The sequence below is a fragment of the Patella vulgata genome, chromosome 4, assembly GCF_932274485.2.
Source record: "Patella vulgata chromosome 4, xgPatVulg1.2, whole genome shotgun sequence".
NCBI classification, from domain to species: Eukaryota; Metazoa; Mollusca; class Gastropoda; family Patellidae; genus Patella; species Patella vulgata.
This window is the reverse complement of record NC_065882.2, coordinates 48,530,394-48,554,567: the sequence shown is the minus strand read 5'-3', so window position 1 is coordinate 48,554,567 and position 24,174 is coordinate 48,530,394. Positions and strand designations below refer to the sequence as shown.

General features: G+C 36.2%; 1 protein-coding gene across 1 annotated transcript in view; it reads right to left on the bottom strand.

Moving 5' to 3' along the window:
• Nucleotides 1-865: 865 nt before the first annotated feature.
• The window catches only part of LOC126819050 (uncharacterized), a 66,266-nt gene continuing 42,957 nt past the window's right edge, over nt 866-24,174 (bottom strand). The window contains exons 2-4 of the mRNA XM_050546865.2: nt 8,083-8,174; nt 6,503-6,552; nt 866-5,907 (exon numbers count right to left, since the gene is read on the bottom strand). Coding sequence (XP_050402822.1) covers nt 4,984-5,907; nt 6,503-6,552; nt 8,083-8,161 — 1,053 coding nt within the window. The 5' untranslated portion in view covers nt 8,162-8,174 and the 3' untranslated portion in view covers nt 866-4,983. The remainder of the gene's footprint in view (nt 5,908-6,502; nt 6,553-8,082; nt 8,175-24,174) is intronic.

The window sequence follows — 24,174 nt, the reverse complement described above, 5'->3', positions numbered from 1 at the left end:
GCCTTTTCTAGATAGTATATATTTCTTGATCCTGAAAATGTAGACACCAAGATTGCGATCCTAAGTACCCACCACAAAGTATAGTTCGTCTATATATATATATATATCGCAACCCTCTCTCTCTCTCTCTCTCTGTGTGAATAGTACGGCGGATAGAAACATGTTTTTAGTTAGTATGCTACTGCAAGTTTGTGTATCTCAACATTACACTAGTCATCCTCATACATAGTGATCTGGAGCAAAGAGATGATCATTTTTGTCTGTAGTGGAAAGCGTCCAGGAAAACGGAAAATTTGGGAAAAGTAGGAGCCGGGCAACGACACCAGAATTAACATTGAAGTCAATAGGGGAAAAAATGGGGTCTGCCACCAACACCAGCTGTGGAGTTATCTCCCTTCAACAATGACGAATAGATGCACATCAGTTATAATACCAACCCCAGAAACACCGGGAATAACTTCAAAAGCTGTACTGCCGCAATCATTATTCCCCCAGACCAGTGAAATATTTATAGTGAAATTCAGACAAGACGGGGGATTCTCAACTACCAGTCATCTATCATGGCCTTTAGACCTGTTCGATACAAGTTATTGTAGAGTATTTTAAGGCCGATTGGAAACGTCCAAAATTCACAGTAAGGGTTTGGGATAAAATTCCCGATAGATCAATTTTCCGCAAGGAAATGACCCCCAAAATTTACCATACAGGTTAAATAGACTACCAGTACCACCGGGAATGTCTTAAACCAATCAGATATCGCGATCGATTACGATACAATTCGACAATAATACGTAGTAAAACAGACAGACTCGTCTCATATTGAAATACACATTATGTATATTAAATAAAGAGACAAGAATTTAATGAAAATATTATCAACTTTAATATAACCTTGTAAGCTTTGTTATAACTTACTTACATTGAACATAATAATAGTAATAATAATAACATCAATAATAATAATAATAATAATAATAAAAATAATAGCAAAATCACAAAATAAGTGTTTATTTTAAGAAACATAAATTATTGGAATCATCGACAATATCCTGAAACATTTCATTGAAAGCATTCCTACAACTTTAATCTGTTATTTTGTTTAAACAACCAAATGCGAATTACTTGAGAATACTTAAGATCCCAATTGTACAACACTAAATTAGTCTTTTTTAAAAGCACATACTTGCTGCTTAATATAAATTGTGTCACTAAGTTAAACCATGACTTTAAAACCGTGTATAGCTTTTAACAAGCCAGCAGCGAGGCTGATGTCACCCTACGCAATACCAAAATAAATAGATGATACATACTGATTAATTACACATGTATCCTTCTGAAAAAAGTATCGAGCAATCAAACTTGTTATCTATACTAAATCTAAGCAGAAAGCATTCACCATCGAATTCAGTCAAGGTTCTAAAGTACCTGGTAGTGAAACTCTGTACTAAGTTATCTTGTCCCAAAGCATCAACCAATTAAATTGCTTAGCTCTGCTTAGCTTTAGCGGAAATGTTAATCATTGAATTCAGAGTTGTGATGCTCCAAAGTCTTGACCAATCAAATTGCTTATCGCTACTTAGCCTAAGCAAAAAACTCTCATCATCGAACTAGTCAACCGAGCTCTTAAGTCTTGACCAATTATTTAAATTGCTTATCGCTCTGCTTACGACTAGCAGAAAATGACCATTATCCAACTTAGTCAAGGTACCAGGTTTCATCTCCCTCGCTTGATCAGAATGAAAATTATCGTGTCCCAAAGCTTCAACTAATCAAATTGCTTATCTCTGTAATCTTCGAACTTCATCAAGCATTCGCCAAATAAACACCTACATGCAATGCAAATACACATATTAATATTTATTTCATTAGACACAACATATGTGATGGAGGCTTTAACAGGTTGTCACATAATTATAGTTTGTATTGTACCAAGTACACATACTGCATATTGTTAAATATGTTAAACTATTCATCGAAATTCTAATCGCATCTTTATGACCAAACAAAAAACTGTGAAAGGAGCAAATGCTTTAACTCTATAAATATTCGTCAACATTAAATATTACATTAGGCACAGTGTCATGGCGTTTCAGTAACAATAGAAGACTCATCGAAATTCTTAAATATTACATTAGGCACATCTGTATGATATAAAACAAAAAACTGTGAAAGGAGCAAAGGCATTAACTCTATAAATATTCGTCAACATTAAATATTACATTACGCACAGTGTCATGGCGTTTCAGTAACAATAGAAGACTCATCGAAATTCTTAAATATTACATTAGGCACATCTGTATGATATAACACTACTAAACAGGCATTATGCAAGAGCTAAATCTTCCTATTGCAGGTTTCTCTTTATGCCTTAAATATTATCTAAATTATTAATTAGACATCTATTAACATGACAAGCCCATAATCAACCCTCGATGTCATCGGATGGTTCCAATTTTAAGTAGATTAAACGGTTCGGCCATTTAATGATTTAATGTAAAAATGGAGACGCGAGGCTAAGACTCGAAGAACCACATATCTTGTCAAAACTCAATCTGATTAATACACAGACCCTATTTCGTTTCGTTTTTTATAGTTCCAAATTTCGTTTTACTTGTCTTTACTACACTAGGATCTGGAAGAGTTGTTATATTACCGGCGTTTTGGTTGAAGTTAGGGATAAGCCAATAAAACGGTCTGTCACGGCAACTTCTTGGCGTGCCATGCAAGGCACTGTGGGTAAACCACAAGTATGTCAACGCTGACTGATTAATCAATGTCTGATGTCATAGGGCCAAAAGCCGCTTGTACGACCTCTGACACGACCTTCGAGTACAACTTGTCAGATCGCCATGTATAGATCTGTATTTTAATCAGATTGGTCAAAACTACAACCATTGATAAATTCGTTTAAAATAAAGTAAGTTGAACGAAAATTTAGATATATTCATTTTGCATTATCTATTTTTTAAATACCTAAATCTTACATAATGCCTCTTTAATAAGCAAGCGAGTTATATCCAATTTGGGGGGGTTGGATGGCCGAATGGTTAGCACGTGCGCGCTGTATCATAAAACCTGTCATTGAGTCAACTGGAGTGGTTTCGAATCCCCGGTTGTACGTGACAAGGAGTAGGGTCGCCTGTCCAACCTCGTGGGTTTTCTCCGGGTCCTTCGGTTTCCTCCCACTGCTAAAGACCCCTACGCGCAAGCGAATTATTGAAATAAAATTAAAACCATATGTTAGTCCCGAAATGACCTAGTTTGTGTCGAGTGGACTTTAAACCCCATTTCTCTCTCTCTCTCTATATCCAATTTGATCAAAACCGTGATAATGTTTGCTTGTCAACAAAATACGGATGAACGACGAGGTTGATATTATTCAGAATGAGGGTATACAATTAGATTACAAAATTTGAAAAAAAAAAAAAAAAATCAAGATTAGTTAAGTATAACTATAATGGAAACCAATCTATTAAAAGCAGATTTAATAATTGAAAACATAGGAGATAATAACATTGGTATAACAACAATAATAATATTACATATAATAATTATAATATATAAATCCCTATAAAAATGTATTTTAAATGTCCGTATTTCTATAACAACCTAGAGCTTGGTAATACTTTCATATAATTATTGGAACGGCATATTATGCATAGACGGAATAGTTCAGAATTAGATCCAGCGGAATATTAATTAATATTCTAGGAGGGGGAATCATACAACGGCAAGGCACCTTACAAATATATATCCTCTTTGATAGGCATTTAGTAATTGACCATATTAACAAAAGGTACAATTTTATGGATACCCAACTGAGTTTACAAAGTGATGTTTCCACGAGGACATTCTCGTCTTCATCATTTGCTTGATGTAGACAAGAGTATCCTTGTCAAAACGTTCAGTATTAAACTCAGAAATTGTGTATCCATAAAATTGTACCTTGTGTAATATATATAGCCATTGAAAGTACACTCCGGATTCTTTATAAATAAGGCATATCAAAAGTGAGGAATAGAATATAACTGAAATGTAAAACATAGCTTTCTCAGACAACAAATATTTACCCACCAATAGCTTCGCCAAGGGTGACGTTCATGTTTTCCGGGTCATGGGCAATAACTATGCATAAAATTGATTAGCGAGTCTTAATTTTCCTATGATTCTAAGTTTGAAAATAAAAATCTAAACAATCTCTGACATCTTGAGGGTTTACAAGGTTTTGGTGACAGGGGCAGTAACTTTAAGAAAAATCGCTGTGCAAATGCGAATTTCGATAAGGATACGTCTCAAGTTTGAACGAAAGTCTCAAAAACACGAGCCTGTAAAGAGTCACTTTAAGGTTTCGATATTAAAGGCAGAACTCCTTTGGACTGGATGAATAATTCCAACAAGTTTTGAAAAAAATCTCAAAACTTGACTAGTAGAGCGTTTACAATATGTTTGACGGATGGACAAGGGTGCGGGGCCGAATTTACCAATAGGCATTGTAGGCCATTGGTCACGGGTATCTGGGGGCCCCGCGTGACAGCGCATAACATTGTTTCAATATTTCTATAATGATGAGATAAGCCTGGGACTCACAAGTGGGTATATCCGACCCAAAAGTAGGCATTTTGGGTCAACAGGGGTGACAAAGAGCAAGTGTACACGGGACTTCGGTTTTTCGTTCCATCCATGTCAGAATCTCTGCCCATCGAAGTGTCTATGGTTAATTTGAATAAAAATCTTGACGGCATTAATTATATAATATTATATGAAGCACACACACAGACAAGAACTACTGTCACCATCACGAGGGTTACAAATCAGATAATCTGCATATAATTGTTTAAAAATAAAAAGCACCTGTTTTGTATTTTAGAGCTGGAGCCTGATTGCACTTTATAGTCCATAAAGACCTAGATTGTGTCGAGTAGACGTTAAACTCTCTCTCTCACACAAACACAACCACCCACACCCACACACCCCCACACACAGTTAAACATAATGGACATTGTAAAATGATAGGTCACGGCTTTCGCGCCTTTTTTTGTCATGCATGTCTTTTATTATATAGCCAATGTAAAACCAATCATCACCACTGTGGGAAGTAAACAGTTGAATTTCTATTCGTGGTTTAATTGGAAAACTGGGCAGGTACATGCTGTATAGAACTTGTTGATCTGTACTCATTATCTTCATCTCGATCATCTTAGTCACACTCCTTATATAATCTTCTGTGAAGATGTACATAATGTCCGGTGTGCCAATAAACATGGCGCCCCCTACCCACACAAGATTGTTACTAACAACGTCGTGGGTTGTCAGAGATACATCGAATTCTTTCACTCCACTATACCCAATTTTAGTATGGTCAAAGTCTTTCGGTAAGTCTATTCGAAATATATGCGTTTCATACACCACAGCTCGAAAAAGCCCAATATCTAACCAACTGACGTACCGCGTATTCATTAGTTTCTCTCGAATAACTTTATTCATTAGTTCAAATTTAGCGTGCATTATGCAAGAATATTTTTCGTTTATGGTATTCGGTTTAAACTGGGGGTAATTTGGTTGGGAATATATTGATTTTATTGTTGAAGCTAAAGAAAAGGCCCATAATTTATCTCTAGCTATCAAAAATAACTTTGTCCGTTCGGCTGGAAATTTGGCGCGTAGCCTTTTGAAAATTTCAAGGACATCCTCGGAATCGGTAAACATTATCAAAGGGTTGTCAAGACGTCCAAAGACGCTCATCCAGTGTGCATATAAACCTGGTGTATATTCACCACCACCTTTGGGGAAGGATCCAATGTTGAAATAAGCTGTGACTATTGTAACTTCTGATGTTAAACTGCTATTTCCATAGAAGTCATGAATTTCTGAGAAAACTTTGTTTTTATTCCACTCCCCATAGCTTATCTGGAATAGAAAAATCAAAGTTTAACCGTATATATTTTTATTACAGAGTTAGTCTTTATGAGATTCATTCCAGACCGCTACACGGGGAATGAATGCAATTAATGAAATGGGGTTTAAAGTCCCGAAATGATTTAACTCTCTCTCTCTCTCTCTCTCGCAATAATATGGAATTGATGCGACACTTATTTACTGTTGGGAATCACGTGGCTAAGTGGGTAAGACGCTGGCTCGCTAGCCTGGAGGTCGGGTGTTCGACTCCTGCATTGGCCGAGAAAGTTCATCCACATTTTCCAGCGTGGTTTCCCCTAGTCAGTGATGCAGGACGGAGGGCCTGACAAGGACAGCTGTCTAGTCGTTCGGATGGGACGAAAAACCGAGGTCCCTTAGCAGATGGAATTCGATATAAGAGTAGGCCGTAGTGCCGCTGCCCGGGCAAAATTTCCCTCATAGCACACTGTATGGCGTATGCCCGTCTTCATTAGCCCCGTTTAGGAGCAGAACAGTAGGACGTTAAACCCCATTTCATTTCATTTCATATTTACTGTGTTTGTTAGTTGTCACAAAAAGTAAATTATATGTAATCTCATTAACATACGTTTGACATTCGCTCATTCCAAGAAGTAGGATAACATCTCCATATGCCATCTGAAAAAGAAGAAATCTTTATAAATAAAATTAATTAATTTATTAAAGGAATGTTTATCCCACAGTAGCGATTATACATACACAAGAACCGGTTATCAAACACATTCAAAATAAACGTTTACTAAAAAAACCATTAAATCTTTAAAATATAATTATTGTATGTTGGCGGTATTTTAAGGCCAAGCCCAAACAGAATAAACAGCGGGGCTGATTTCTGAAACTTCAATACCAAAATAATTAGATGACACGTTAATTAATTGCACATTTATATTTTTGTAAAGCGTCGATAAATCAACTGAACCTAATCAAAAAATACTCTAATTGAACATCGACCAATGAAATTGTTTATTTGTGCATAGCTTAAATATACAGTATGGGGGATTAGATAAAGAGCTGGCAGTTCTCACTATAATAGTTCAAACCTAGATAATGTAAAAGGAATTTGCTGGAAATTTCAGTCAAATTGATTCACTCTGAACCGAGAATTTAGCGATTGAATTTTCGGTCTCGTCTCGATCATCATTACTAAAGTCGGCACGATAAAAAACATAGTCTCGATTAAATTATGAATGAAAGTTGAGCAACAAATCGGATCCTAATCCAGTAAATATCGCAGGCTAGCGATGCCATCGAGGGTTGATTATGGTCTGGATCAGTTAATTAATGTCTAATTAATAATTTCGATAACATTTCAGGCCTAAAGAAAGACCTGAAATAGACAGGTTTAGCTCTTGTATAATGTATGTTTAAGCAGAAAATGCTCAGTCAAAGCACTCAACTAATAAACAAAATCGAGTTTGGACATTCTAGTAGAAGTGGGGTTATTGTGTCACAAAAAGTGGAAGGGAGAGACGGGACAGACGGGCGAGCGTGCTTTTTGGGGGAGGCGGGGAAATTTTTTGGCAGATATGTGTTCATTTACATCGATTTAAAAATAATTCACCGGTCACATTAAAGGACAATATTGGTGTCAGTCATTATAAAATATGTTATAGAGCTCGTTAAATACATCCCAAATATAATTTTAACACAGAGATCATTGCTACGCTAGCTGAGTAACAAGCACGTGAGGAAACGGGAAGTGACGTCAAACATATATTCGCTAGATTACGTACTTTCATAATATTGTTGTTTGCAGGGGACAAACAGTTCCTCAAATGACGTTCAGAGACTTTAAATGACCATATTTCGCCATGCAAATATTATTTGCTGTTTATTTAAGCTCATATTAGAAATTTTGATGTCATATCATTATGGGACATGAGCAAAAACATTATATTTCGAGATACTCCAAAGGAAACGTTTTAAATAAGCTTATAATTATATATATCCGCATTCCTTCAATAGTAAGTTGGTATCGTAGCATTTATTTTTTAAATAAATCCCATCGTAATACAGGCGATAACCCATTCTCTGAGTTCGTAACACAACTATATACTGTGTATTTATGTTGTTTAAATATTAAAGTAAACTGCATCTATATTGGGTTTTTTAATATCAGACAGAAATAAAGTAAAATAAAATACTTACACGTAAGATAATACACCGTAGCAACAGCAGAAATAAATAATACAATATTGGCTGGATCTACTAGGTAACCTTTTGTCATTATGCTGGTTAATCTGAAACAAACAAACAAAATATATATATATTCATGACGTGTTGCTGGCGAACAGGGTTGGCCGGTATAAACCACCCGGTTTTAACCACCAGGTAAAAACCCTGTTGCTGGCGAACAGGGTTGGCCGGTATAAACCATCCGGTTTTAACCACCAGGTAAAAACCGGTAAAAACTCAAAAGTTTCGACCACCTTTTCGTGCTCAAAACCCAATTTGATAAGGCTTCAAACTAATTGACATATTCACATTTTACTTCTGTGATAACACTGCAATATATAGGGTAACGTGGGGTAAAGCGCCCACCTTAAGGGAAACTCTTTGTCCAATTAATATTTCTCAACCTTCTGAAACCACTTCAGGATTATATCAAACTACTAAGGAGTTTAACTTATTTTTATCAGGTTATGTTTATAATTAGTATAAACTTATGAGCAAAATATGAAAGACAACAAATTGGGCGGATCACCCTACACATGGGGCAAAATGCCTTTTTAGTAGGGACCGGCCGCCCATAGTAGGCTTCCTGTCCCATCATAGTTAAAGTTTAAAGAGACAACCCTCATCTGTTTACAAATATTGCAACCCATCTTGTATGTTATTATATCATGTGCTATATTTATTTTGTACATGTGGTGTAGAATGAAAATTAATTGAAATGGGGTTTATTGTTCATTCAACAACTAAATGGGTTATATCGGGCCAAGCTCAAACCGGCGTGGTTTCGATTCCCCGTTGTACATGACAAGGAGTAGGGTCGCCCGTCTAACCTCGTGGGTTTTCTCCAGGTCCACGGGTTTAAGACCCCTACGCGCAAGCAAATTATTGAAATAAAATTGAACCATATGTTAGTCCCGAAATGACCTAGTTCGTATCGAGTGGATGTTAAGCTCTCTCTCGCTCTTCCCCCTCTCTTCTCTTTCCCTCTCTTATCCAAATTATCACTTTTCCCATAAATAAAGGGATGCGAAGCTGCCTAGTTTTCTCCTGTCACTGACTATATTTGATCAACTTTGCTTCAATTTCACCAACAGTAGGCTAGTTTAAATATCATCTGAATAAGTTACAGCTCTGTTTGCATATATTGTAGTAAGTAAAAGAAATGTAATGAAATGAAAAAGGGTTTAACGTTCTATGTTCGGCTCCCGACTGAGCCAAGGAAGACGGGCATACGCTGCAGTGTGTTGCCATATGGTTCGCCACAAATGGGACATGGCCATGCTTCAGAATCCTCGTATTATGGTTCGCCACAAATGGGACATGGCCATTCTTCAGAATCCTCGTCTTTGACATCTCGACAAACAGTTTTAAAAGGTCGCGTAGACGGTTTTGACATCTTTGGTTTTGATTTCGAAATTTTCTTTGACTTTAGTTTCTCCCCCAACTCTAACTCATATGGTGATGATGTTATTAAAGCTGTGGATTCGATCTTCCTTGTTCTAGATCGCTTGGCATTTATCTTAGGAGTCGGTGAAAGCTCTCCACGAGGTTAGACAGGCGAACCTACTACTTGTCACGTATGCAACCGGGGAATCGAAACCACGCCAGCTGACTCAATGCCAGACCTTATGATACAGCGCGCACGAGCTAACCATTCGGCCATCAACGCCCACCCACCGGTTTTATGGGAAATACGACTAACGAAATGGTAACTAGCGTAACTATATCGAGTTCACGACACATGTCGTAATGATATGGGAGCCCAAGTTACAAAGTTGAACGTTTTGAACGGTAATTATACTGTTTTTGAAGTTAAATGTTTGTTGTGGATGTGCATATTGGTTTGAATACGTGATTTGTAGGATTTTTCTTATTGAGATACATTTTCTGAACAATGACAAGAAACACATTTAACAGAAAACTAGAAAAAATGTCAGGTTTTCTGTTTTGTTCTAACTTGTTATTGTACGGCAGTTCAGGGCCCTGTTTCCTCAAAACTTAAAGATACATCATGGGAGATTAGATAAAGAGCTGGCAGTTCACTATAATAGTTAAAACTAGATAATGTAAAGGGAATTTGCTGAAAAATTCAGTATTATTGATCCACTCTGAACCGAAGTCGGTACGATAAAACATAGTCTCGATTATCCATTTTATGATTAAATCATGAATGAAAGCCGAGCAGCAAATCGGATCCTAATCCAGTAAGTATCGCAGGCTAGCGTTGACATCGAGAGTTGGTTATGGTTCAGGTAATTCAATTATTGTCTAATTTATAATTTAGATAACATTTCAGACCTAAAGAAAGACCTGCAATAGGCAGATTTAACTCTTGCATAATGTATGTTTATGGTAAAATCACTAAAATAGATTTTAACTAAAATCAAAATGAGATTTTAAATTCTATGCGTTTCACGAAGATCGATTGTAAATTATAATGCAATTTTAATAGATATTAGTTAAAATTGCTTACGCCCGCGCAGTGCACATTTCCGATGCGGGCACTTATGGTGTACGCAATCACGCTTCGAAACTGAAAACAGTTGACAGGTTGAACGGACGGGTACAATATCAATGGGGGAGAGTTTCATACGTTGTAGCAATGTTTGCTGATGGCCAGACAGCAGTCGTAGCGAGATGAAATAAATTAGTTTATTGCCTATTATTCGTTTCGAAATGTATCGGTGTGTTGGCCTTGAACTTGGCATTTGATGTAAATAATTAAATCGCTTGAATTTCGTAGTTTTATGGTATTTTGGATAACAGAAACTATGGAAAATTGTCACAAACATATATTTGTGACTCAAACGACTAATCTAGGCTGTAAATTGTCGTCGAATGTTAAAAGTATTTAACAACTTTAAAACTAATCCACGAAATAGCCAATGTTCCGACGCCTAGATTTGAAATGTCATTCCATACTGTTTTAAAAAATACATTGAAATTACCAAAGTGACACACTCTTTATTGGATAATGCCTATCTAGCTTACTTAATTAAAATGATTTTTTCCCCAAAATGGCTCCTAAAACTTCTCTAATTTATGCTGTGTTATTAACGAAAGCCTTCATTAAGAAATAATAATAAATTTATGATATTAATTTCAAATAGACATATAACATTTTTCAATAAACACATTTGAGACTACTGATTAATTATTTTACAAATCATCCTAACCCCCAAACCATATGAGTAAATCAGAGGAGTGGGGGGGGGAATGGTTAGCACGTGCGCGCTGTATCATGAGGTCTGTCATTGAGTCAACTGGCGTGGTTTCGTTTCCCCGGATGTACGTGACAATGAGTATGGTCGCCTGTCCAGCCCCGTGGGTTTTCTCCGTGTTCCTCGGTTTCCTCTCACTGCTAAAGATCCCTACGCGCAAGCGAATTATTGAAATAAAATTGAACCATGTGTTAGTTCCGAAATGTCCTAGTTGTGTCGAGTGGACGTCAAACCCCATTTCTCTCTCATATGAGTAAATACTTTGCATGTAGCATGTCTAGTATTATAGCCCCGTGGGCCTTCTAATACCTAGAAATTGGCAATTTTAAACAAACCATTGTAGGCCTACACGAAGATAATTTTTTTTAAAGATAAGAGTGCTGTTCTTTCCATGACATTAGATATGAAGAGAGTTCAGATTTTGTTTTAGTTTTTTCTGTCGTTGGTTTTTTTTTACGTCTATTAAATATTTGAAAATAGTATGCTTAAATTGCAGCAATAAAACAACACTTCAAATCACGTGATACGTTAGGTAAATTTGTCCAGTTTTAAAATATAAAATTAATCGGTATTCCTCGATTATTTCAATTTATACTCGTGATAGGGTCAATATAAAGGATGCGTGACTTGTTTCTTCATTCGGGTAGGCCCTAAATAAAGTAATGATTTAAATGATCCGCAAAATTCCAATATACACACAAACTGCAGACGAGCAATATTAGGGACAATAACAGCATTCCAAATTAATAACGCACGGTAAATAGTTAATAACGCACTTTAAATATAATATAGCAGTTCATTTGGTCGTCTGTTCATAGCACGGATGAAGCTAGTTCAGTCCTAAACGTATTAGGCCTTACGATCGCATTATAAAGGTAAATAGATCCACGTGTATTATATTCTAAAATTAGCACGGCGACATGCGCAGTTCGTATTTCCGACCATTTAATCCTGTAATCATACGCGAAAGAGTTCTTTGTAATATTTGTAAATACATTGTTATTTTGCAATTGTGTCCCCATTACTATTTAAATATGGTAATAGTATTAAATATATTATCATTTAACTGTTTTAAATCGTATTATTTATCATTGTCCATCAACACCAAGAATCTTGGTGGCGTAATCAAATGAGCCGTTAGCAGAGATAGTTTGGACTGCAAGGGAAGACAACTCTGTTTGGGAGACCATGGTCGAAGCAGCAGGCTTCACGGAGACTGATCGTTTTTTTCAAGTCAATGAAACAATTCAACTGTGAACTCTTTTATTTACTTTTATTATTGTTTACGTTTATATTTGTAAAGTAACTGCCTTCGTCATATAAAGGTTTTCAAATTTAAGACTTTATTGTTGTTAACTGATTGTCTCCTATCTAGCCATTTTGAGAATCAGACCACAATCTCTGTGATGAACCGTCGCTTATTCTAGTTGCCAAATGTTGTGTCCAATGATGCTCTGGTACCCTACTAAGTCCATGTCTACATAAAAGTAAAAAAAAAACGTCTGTGGATGTGCCATAACATTAAACAGTGAATTTTGTGAATGTGAAATCCTGGCCTTAAACAACGATCGTGATAATGTCGTGACAGACGATAATCCTGCAACTGAAGGTGACCAAATGAACAATACTGAAAATCCCGGTACTAATCAAAATGTCCCGAACGTGGCCGGTGAATATGATCATTTAAACAATGGCAATGTGATTGTTAATCAAGTTAACTAAGATAATGACTACGCAGTACGTCCTGAGGCCAGTGTATCAAACATCTTTAAAACATCTACAACAGTTTCGAAGATGTGACTCAGAAATCTACAAAAAGAAATTGAATTAAAGCTACAGCTTGCCACAATGCGAGCGCGTCATGCAATTGAAGCAGAAAAACAAATTCTACAAACAAAAACCACCAAACTCGCTCAACGACAAGAGGATATAATCATCGCAGCCAAACTACAAGCTGCGCGCGGAGTGAACGAAATGATTGCAGTGCAAACAGATTCTGAAATAACTTTCAAACCTCATACCCCTCCCCCCACAGCCTTTTAATGCCGCAGTTTTACCACAACCTGTGCCTTCTAATCCTCAAGAGTAAAGGTCGGTGACACCATTGTCACAAACCAGTGAACAATTGCCTGTGTCTATAGAATCAAGTGAAGCCAACTCATCTAAGGAACAAAATTATAATATGGCTGACTGAAATGAAATGAAATGGGGTTTAACATCCTACTGTTCTGCTCCTAAACTGGGCTAATGAAGACGGACATGCGCCATGCAGTGTGCTATGAGGGAAATTTTGCCCGGACAGCGGCACTACGGCCTACTCTTATATCAAATTCCAACTGCCAAGGGATCTTTTACGTGCACGCCAATGTGTACACGGGACCTCGGTTTTTCGTAACATCCGAACGACTATACAGCTTTCCTTGTCAGGCCCTCCACCCTGCATCACTGACAAGGGGAAACCACGCTGGAAATATGGCTGACATTTTGGGCAAGCGTATTGACAATGAGAGGGAACAAGCCCTTCCTTCACAAGGGATTAAACCATTTGATGGATCAAATGTGCTTGTTTATATAACTTTTATGCAAAACTTCAAGTACGTCGTTGAAAACAATACTAGTGATGATGCACGGAAACTTGGACTACTGATCAAATACAGATACACTACAAGTGAGCAATGCTTATCAGGAAGAATTTTTTGACTTGCCAATAACTTAAATCCAAAGTAAACTACCAGTTTCGACGAATGATGCTCCAACACAAGAGGATTTCATAAAATATGAACATTTTAAGGATCTTGTGTTACCTCAACTCGAAGGACGTTGCATTCCAAGAGTAACGCTGATGATCGGTGTAAACATGCCAACAGCCAAAACCCCGCTAGAAATTAGAACCGGTAGAATGGGCGAACCATACGCAATCATGTCCCCACTTGGATGGCTCTTTTATGGTATACTATACCCAGTAAATTACTAACATGGTGTGAATTTTTATGAAATAGACAACAGTTTAGAGGATCAGTTGCGTGGTTACTTTATCTTGAGTCCAGTGAGAAAGTAAGTGATGACACTAAATCATTATCCATCGAAGATGAATGTTTTCTCAACATAATGGACAAGTCTGTGAAATTTGTGAACAACCATTATCAAACACAACTTCCCTATCGATACCTGACTGTGATACCTGATAATAAACTACAAGAAGAACTATTTGCTTCAAAGCTAAGAAACCGACTGATAAACAATACACAGTTTTGTGACTTCATGGAAAACCTAGAAATCAAAGGCTATGCAGAAAGTGTAACGAACTCTGAATTAAATCGTGATGATGGGCGTGTCTGGTTTATTTCACATCACAACGTTTCACACCCAAAGAAACCTGACAAAACACGTGTCGTGTACAACTGTACATTGTTGTATCACAACAGGAACCAGATCTCACGAACAGAATGATTGGTGTGCTACTAAGATGGCGTCAAGAACCCATCGGAATGACTTCAGACATAGAGTCTATATTCTATCAAGTTCGTGTGGAGAAAGATAATCGTGATATGATGAGATTTCTATTGACTCATTATGATGTCCTAAGTAAGGAAAAGAAAGTTTACCAAAATCAGAGTCCAAATAAGGACGGGGGCGTGGCCAAATCCAAGATGGCGGCTGTCGATAAAAAATTGCAAATATCTCTAAAACTAATGGATTTAGACACCATAAATGTATTGCGGACAGATAGTAAGTCGGTATCAGCGAGTCCAAAAATTGCGACGTTATGTCTCTATGACGTCATGACGTCGCTGCGATGTCACAACGGCATATCAGACGTCGCATTTCTTCCAAAATTAGTCTTAACAGCAGAAACGAATGCTGATGCAGAAAAGAGTGCATGCCCATTATGTTGGGTTGATAAAGAAGAACAATGTGTTACAATTACGGAGAGGGGGTGGGCTAAAGTATAACTACTGCTGCATTGCCGATAGGTGATACTATCAGAATAGCTGCAGGAAGACGGATTCATTTCAATTGTTGCAGAAATGAAATAAAATGAGGTTATACATCCTATTGTTCTGCTCCGATTTGGCTCCCTTAGTGTGCTATGAGGTAAAATTTGCCCTGCAATGGCGCAACAACCTACTCATATATCGAATTTCATCCGCCTAGAGGTCTTTTATTGGAGAAGTAGTGCACCAAAAGGTGAATGGGTGGGACTGATCAATTTTGACATTTGCCCCAAAAATCATCAGAAAGATTTATATTTTGACACCAGTTTCGTAGATGTACCCGAGATGTGTTACAAAACCAACTTTCGCGGTAATGTGAACAGCACCCCCTGGTGCAACATGCAACATTCAATGCACTTCCACAGTACAAGCACAAAATGGGTGTCAAACATTGAGTCGCTGGGCTCCTTAATGTCGCCTTTTTTTTATCTATTTGGCCACTACATCGTTGCTCTCATTCGGCTTCATCCTTAAAATTGATTATATCGTCTTTATACTAGTTATGTTAGGCCACATAATACATTTTCTGGTTATTTATCTCAGACGTCGGTTTGAAGGTTGTTTTTTATAATAATACGACTCGCTGAATCCAAAGAGCTTGGGCACCCCCCTGCCCCAAAATGTGACGGCAAATTCCGCTAGGAAGCCAAATTCAAAATGGGACCCATTTTAAAGAGAAAATCATAAAGTCCCCTGTATAGTTTTTCGTGGTCTCCTAATTCAGGTATTAACATAAAATATGTTCCACCCAAAGGTATTCCAATATGACCACTATATTCGCATTGGCGGTCACGATTGGCGGGACATTTCGAAATGAAATGGGGTTTAACATCCTACAGTTCTGCCCCAACTGGGATAATGAAGACGTAGGGACATTTCAATGTTAATTGTAGTAATGTGATGGTGTATTACGTTAAACTGGAGGTTTTCGAGGTCGCCAAATGAATATCTGAACTGCTAAATGTAATATTTTCTTCCATGGTCTACTGAACATAGATATTTTGGCAAATTTGAGTACCATATTAGTGCTTTGTTAGGTCATGGCACATTTTGGGGTTCAGATGTTAATTTGCCTACCCCGAAAACCTACTATTTGACGTATTATGGCACCACGTTGCTAACATCGAAATTTCCCGCAAAAAAAAAGTAGCCATATTTTTACTAAAGTCGTCATATTGGAATACTAATTTGTATTGGCATCATCCGGATTCTGAATCGGCACATATTAAAGATATATAATCCATCAAAACACATTAGTTGGACTTTATTTCATGGCTCGCGACAGCGACATCCAGGCCCTGGGACAAGCAACTCGACGAAACATTTTGAAAGACACATAGTCTCTAGCGTCACTTGGCGTATATCTGGGGTAACTGGAGGTCACTTTGCTAAAGCACATTGGTTGGAAAAAGGTCCGCTTTATAGAGTATATCTTGCACATCTAACTTGCGGCAACCTTAGCAATTCATCAAAAACGACATAAATTCATGATTAAACGGGGACACCAAATTATGCAAGAACCTAAACTAGTTTTGAGAGCCCTGAAACTACTATACTCTTGTTCAACCCATCCCTAAAAAGGGAGGGGAAAGATGGGATGTTAAAACGTGTTGCAAATTTCTGCGGTACCTGATTACTTTAATCATCAGTAGAAATACGCTATATAAAATAATAATTCGTATATTATTTTACAGCTACAATAACAAAAGAAAAGTATGTTTCCGTTTCATTCAAAAAGCAATATATTGTCATTTCATACAGAAAGATATGGTGTTAAATAGTGTATGCTTTAAATTATTGTATAAATTAACACTTGGTATATTGATCGAGTATTTTACAGCGACAAGCACCTTTCCGCTTAATAGAAAATTCCAATAAACAATTTATTGTTAGTTCGAGGGGAAAGTGCTACAGATGGTAGATAATATCTAAATGTTGTTTAAATGCATATTTTTATAAACTTATTATGCAGATAGATGTTAATATGGAAGGTCCACATGGATATGAAATAATATTTTGTGTGAAATAGGCGTCTTGAATACAATACAACATAGGCGGCTTATGAAATTTTGCAGTCTAGTAGTTTATTCATCCCTTGATTCTGAGAAATAATAAAACATTTTGCCATCAAAGCTGGTTTGAATACTGTTTGATGCAAAGTGAACGTACCCTTTACTGCGGGCCCAGTTTGCAATATTTAGTATGTTTACGGCACAGAGTAAAAATACACAGAGTGGCGACTGCTTCATTTGAATACAAAGTAGGTCGCGCACTGCATCTTGGGTTTTGTCTGTAATGTCACTAAACATGTCGGCTAAAGAAGACGCTTCGCAGTTGAACAGAAGAAAATAATATAATACTATAGATAATAACAACAGCAGTATATATCATCAAAAAATTTATTTTGTAAGAGTACATATTTGGTGAAAGGTGTTTTCATATTTGATTGATTAATTGGCATTATATTGCATATTATGATATATTCCAATGTAGAGTACTGAGTACTGTAGGCATAGAAGTAGATCTATATAGGTATACGTCTTTAGGCTATCTAACTTATGATAATATGACCTCTCGCTCTAACTTGTCTAAGCTAAATCAAATCAAGGTAATTTCGGGACTAACACGGTTCAGTTTTATTTCAATAATTCAATTGATGGGTCTTTTTTTTAGCAGTGACTGAGTGAGAGGAGACTGGAGGACCCGGAGAAAAACCACGAGGTTGGACAGGGAACTAACTCTATACCTGTCGCGTACAAGCGGGCAATCGAAACCACGCCACTTGAATCCATGACATGTCATAGTCATAGGTCTAATAAACGTATTAATATCCGGTAATTTAAATTGTAGATCTTTTTTTAGTTGTTGCGCTTTCGCGGGACAAGAAGTAATTGCGCTTCGATGTAAACCAACTCTATTATCGCATGCTATCTAGTATTTTCGTAATTTCAGAATTACATGTAGTTGTGATTTTTAAAGGATCAAATTTTAAATCGTAAGCTTTACCCATTAAGTCTGTAGTTGCACATGTTCTTTTTACATTCTATATTTTGTTTATCGAAAAATGTGATTCTATGTAGGTCTATAATTTAAGTGTTAAGTATATGGTATGTTATATACCTTTCCAAATTTCATAACAAAAATATTATTTTGCTCAATTTTCAGTTGCAATAAGCTTTTAATACAGTAAGCCTAATACTGTTATGCTATTCAAAATCACATTTCCCCTTTTACTGGTAGGCCTTAATCCGACCAATAAAATATTTACTGAAGCACTGTCACTAATTTTAAACCATTCAGTAATTCAAAATAATTTTAATTTACTCTGTCATTATCTAGTAATAGTATGCTGTATGGTTAACTTCAGTTTTCATGGCAGATAATTCCATAAGTACAGAGTTTAAACTAACTTTTCTATTTCTAAATAATCAGTTGACAAAAAAAATCACAAAAATAAAAGTAACTCTGAACACAGATCAGACCTAATGTCATGGATATCTAGAGCAAACTTCAGATTTATAATAATTTAATATATTCTTGTGCAGTTGTGTAAAATGGATAATTTCATAGTATTAATATGGGGCCTATAAAGTCCGTCAAAACATTACATGACACCCAGAGCAATATGCAAAGTATTCATTCTAAAGTTGTTTGGTTTATACTGGTTTGTAAAAAGAGAAACCAATCAACTCATTGAAAAATTTTATAGGCCTATTTCAAATAGAATTTTCATATCGTTAATTATTTTATTTTTTTTTTAAAAATGAAAGCCTAACATTAATTAATAGAACAAAAATCATAAAAGCACACAACCAACGGCTCAAATTTGTTTTTTGGAAAACGTTATATGCCTATTTGAAATTCGATTTTAATATTCTTAAATTATTTTTTTATATTTTAATGAAAGTTTACTTTATTAACATAACATAAATAAGAAAATCACACAGTAATTAGCTCTAGAAGACAAAGGTAAATCATATTGATGTTGAGTAAAATAGGCCTTATCCAAAAAAGGGCGTGCCACTTTGACATTTTCAAATGGTCCATTTTAAGGTGTATGGAAATTACATTTCAAATCTAGGAATCGAAACAACAAGTATTGGGTGGATAAGTTTTAAAGTTAATAAAAACTTTTTAAAATCGACAATAATTTACGGCCTTATAGGCCAATTCATAAACCGTCACAAGTGCCGTCTCTCACTTCATTCCGGGCTGTACCACGCTTTATCTATGCTTTTTTTAAAAAATATGAATCATGTTTTATAAATTTCCGAAAAACACACACAACTAACGAATGCTTGTATGTGATAATTCTCGGTAGTTTTGTTACCGAAAATAGTATAAAACTACGAAATTAAAGAGATTTAGTTCATCGATAAAGATATCGTAACGTCGTTGAGTGAACTGTCAGTGAGTGTTTATTACAGACAATTCCCAAGATGCATTGCGCGTCGCTGTTGTCTTAAAATGCTTCTATTATAAAGGTAACAATTATTATCGTGATACATATAAATATATATATAGGTTTTATTCACGCTAGGTATATGTTTGCTAATTTCATTTTGAATTCGTGTGAGAGATTCCGCTCGGTGTATGTCTTCTCAGCCAGAAGATACTACATCTTGTGGTAACTACGTATTGTGACATTACATCTTGCGGTAACTATGCTTGACATCATTAATTAGTATGCACAGATAGTTCTTTATATATAAAAAGACAGAACTTCTTGTTTGAGTGTTATTAAAGTATTCTTATTCTTGTAGCATTGTAAATGTGCTATTTTTCTTATATTTTTAAAAACTTTTTCCACGTTTTCCCTTAAAAATGTGGTATGTGTTTTCTTGAAAATTAATAAAAAAAAAATTACCAAAAATATGTTCTTCAAATCATTCCAAATAAACAGCTTCATTCTGGCCTTTATTTCATAGAAATTGACGGAAAACTAGAGCGGCTAAGATAAAATTGATATAATATCGGCGGCCATATTTGATGACGTCATTGTGGAATAACCTACCACGTGGTGAGTGTCCACCCAAATTCAAAATATTTACTTCGGCACCCACTAAACATTTCTTCAAAAAAAATTCTCCCTACTCAAACTTTCCTACAGAACCATAGTCAGATGCTGGATTAGATACCCTGATGTTGACGAGAGCATCAAACGGAACGGGTCAGGGCTCCACGGCACTAAGGCCTGTGCAGGTGACTTATAGTTTTGAATTTAGCAATTTTTCCAAAAAAGGTGAACTGACAGAATCCGATTCTAATCTTACCAATGGAACTAGATACCCACATTCAGCAAAGTTACCCGTTTTCTTCTGCTTTACGACCAAGTAACAGTGTATTGTTTAATTACTTTATACCAACAAATGTTTTTTTAAAACATTACCATTACGCGGCATATATCCGGGACCCTCTAGAGTCCGGGCCCCTGGACAAGTGTCCCAGTTGCCCCCCCCCTCTCTTACGGGCCCTGCTTTATTTCCATCGCACGGCTTAACCTGGTGTTTGACTACCGGAGTAGTACCATTAGCCATGCTCATCCGGAAAAATACATCCCAACAGACTTTCAGCTAAAACGTAAAAAATCGGTTAGACCAGTTTTCATCTTTTTGAACTCTGTGGTATTCACTTCCTGTCAGTCCACATGAACGGGACCCCCAAAACGTAACTTTTTAAGTGTAGCTTTTAGGAACACTACCAGGGGGGGGGGGGGGGGCGCTTTTCGCATTACAGCCAAAATTGTTTTTTATTTTTTTGTAACATATCTCGAGTACACCTGTATCAAAATATGAATCCTTATGATGATTTTGGGGATTAACCTACTTCTGAGTGGCTTAAATATGAAAATTGGTCAGCCCCGCCCATTCAACCTTTAATGCACTCTCCAGTAAAAGAACCCTTTGCAGTTGGAATTCGATATAAGAGTGCTTTTGCGCCACTGCAGGGCAAAATTCCCCTCATAGCATACTGATGGAGCCCAGTTGGAGCAGAACAGTAGGACGTATGTATCACACCATTTCATTTCATTTCTTTTTATTGACGTAGGCTATTTTTCTCAACAATTAAAATGAATCTGTGTTCCTACGGCTACTGTAATAGTATCACCTTTCGACAATGCAGCCATATTTATATACTTTTAGCTTCCTTCTACGTTATTGTAACACATTGTTCTTGTTTATCAACCCATAATGGGCAAATCCTCTTCTCTGAATCAGAATTCGTTTCTAGTGCTAACATGCATAAATGGACTAATTTTGGAAGAAATGCGACGTCTGATATGCCGTTGTGACGTCACAGTAACGTCATGACGTCGTAGAGACTTCCTATCTGTCCGCAATACATTTATGGTATCTAAATCCAATAGTTTTAGAGATATTTGCACTTTTGATCGACAGCCGCCATCTTGGATTTGGCCACGCCCCCTGTCCTTATTTGGACTCCGATTTTGGTAAACTTTCTTTTCCTTACTTAGGAAATTATAATGAGTCAATAGAAAACAAAAAACCTTTTGTTGCAATTTGTTCTACGTACGACATCATTTAACCGTCGTTTGATCCGCCTAAATACCGCATGTGTGGTCATTTATTCCCCAACTTATGCGAACTATACACTACGAAAAGCTGCTAGTAGTCCACGTGACAGGCAGATATTCATTACCAATTTGATGAATTGGTTTAACTATAATTTTCAGTTAGCCTTAGGTCTAAAGTGTCCAAAATTGGTTGATGGACTTCCGGGTCACTTTGCCAAATGTTTAAAAATGGCCGCCGTTTTTTTTCTTATTATAAATAATGCGAGTCGGGGAAGCCTTCATAACTCTTCAACAATTTCACATATGGATATGTAATATAGCTCAAAATGTTCATAATATAATTCTGCATCTGCTGGTATATGACATATGTTGTTTAATCAATACTATCAGTTTTAAAATAAAAGATTAATCTGAAAAAAGCAACATTATCTATTTGGTCAACTAAAGTGATTAAATAGGTATCAGACACATTGATAATAAAAAATAATCTCTAATATGAGTGTCCCAAAATCCAAGATGGCGGAAAATCTAAATGGCGACCAAATTTCCTAATATGGCCAATTTGTCAGATAATATTCATTTCATTGTTTGATATGACATGTACTAGTATCCAATTGAAAGGGTGCTCAGTGTTGCTGAGCTTACAATTAAAGACACATTACGTAAGATTTAGATAAAGGGCTAGCCATTCTTGCTACAATAGTTCGAAAATAGATAATGTAAAATGAATAATTTGACAATTTATTCAAACTACTCTATTGCGAGCGAAGATATTAGCCTTTGAAGGTTTGACAAGACGCGTGCAATAATTTCAACCACTGTACTGGTTGTTCGAAGCTAAGTCTCGCTCCTCCATTTTTAGATTAAATCAAAATATGGCTGAACCGTTCTAATCTATTTAATATCGGAGAAATCCGATGCCATCGAGAGTTGATTATGGCCTGGATCAGTTAATTAATTTCTAATTAATAATTTAGAAAACATTTCAGGCCTAAAGAAAGACCTGCAATAGGCAGATTTAGCTCTTGCATAATGTATGTTTGAACTAAACAAAACGTTTGAAAAATCCAACATGGCGATAATTCAAAATGGCGGCCAGAATTTCCATAACATGAATGACTGTTATATATAGCTTATAATATCTCTTTTATAAAGTTTTCAGAGTCACTGAACTTGAATAAAAACTCAAAAATTAATGCTGAAAACGATGTTAATGATAATGCTAAAAATGACACATCAACAAACTGACTGTAAATGCATTTTCAATAGAAGACTTGATCTCGCCTTAACTACGTACATCTTATCAAGCCCTTCACGTAATACCCCGCATATTTTAGCACTAATTTCGATTGGGTATAAGCCCAACTTGTGATCCTATCAGATTCCTTCGTTAAAAATATGGTTACGATTATCAAGTCTCGCGCTTCTAGCTAAAATGTCTACATGTTACAATCGAGTTGCAAAGTTCAAGGTTCGATCAATGTCAAAGTTGCTGGAAATCAAGGTTGATCAACAAAGGCTGTAAACTTGTCTATTTCTTTTTCTATGGAGGCCGCCATATTTGTTTACAGTGTGTTATGTGCCACGACCTCTGATTGGACAATGCTAATTAGTCGCGTGCAAACACAACGAGCGCAAAAATTCGTGAATTGTTGAGTATTGAAGCAACGGCTAGATGTTTTAAAACTCGCGGTCGTTGCTTCAGGAACATGCTGTAAATGGTACTTCCTAGAGTATATCCTGGTGTTTTTAGCTTATGCATATATCTTAGCAATTCATTAAAAACGACGTAAATTCATGACAAGGCAAGAACTTTGGCTACTTTAGGGACCCCCGAAACTACTATACTCCTTTTGAGTGTCTATCCTTGAAAAGGGAGGCGAAAGGTATGATGTTAAAACGGGTTTCAAATCCCACATTACTTGAATACTTTAATTATCAGTAAAAATACGCCATATAAAATGATAATTCGTATATTATATAAAAAAAATGTTTCCTTTTTATCCAATAAACAATTTATTGTTAGGTCATGTAGAAAGATATGGTGCTTAAATGTGTTGCAAATTTCCGTATTACACAACTTACCATATAAACAATTGGTATTTATTTTGCAAGTATAAAAAATGTTTCCGTTTTATCGAATGAACAATTTATTGTTAATTCGCGTAGAAAGATATGATGTTAAACATGTTACAAATTAACAACTGGTATATTAGTCGAGTATTTTACAGCTACAAGAAAGTTTACGTTTAATCGAAAATTCCAATAAACAATTTATTTTTTAGGTTGAAGGGAGTATCCTACAGGTGGTAGA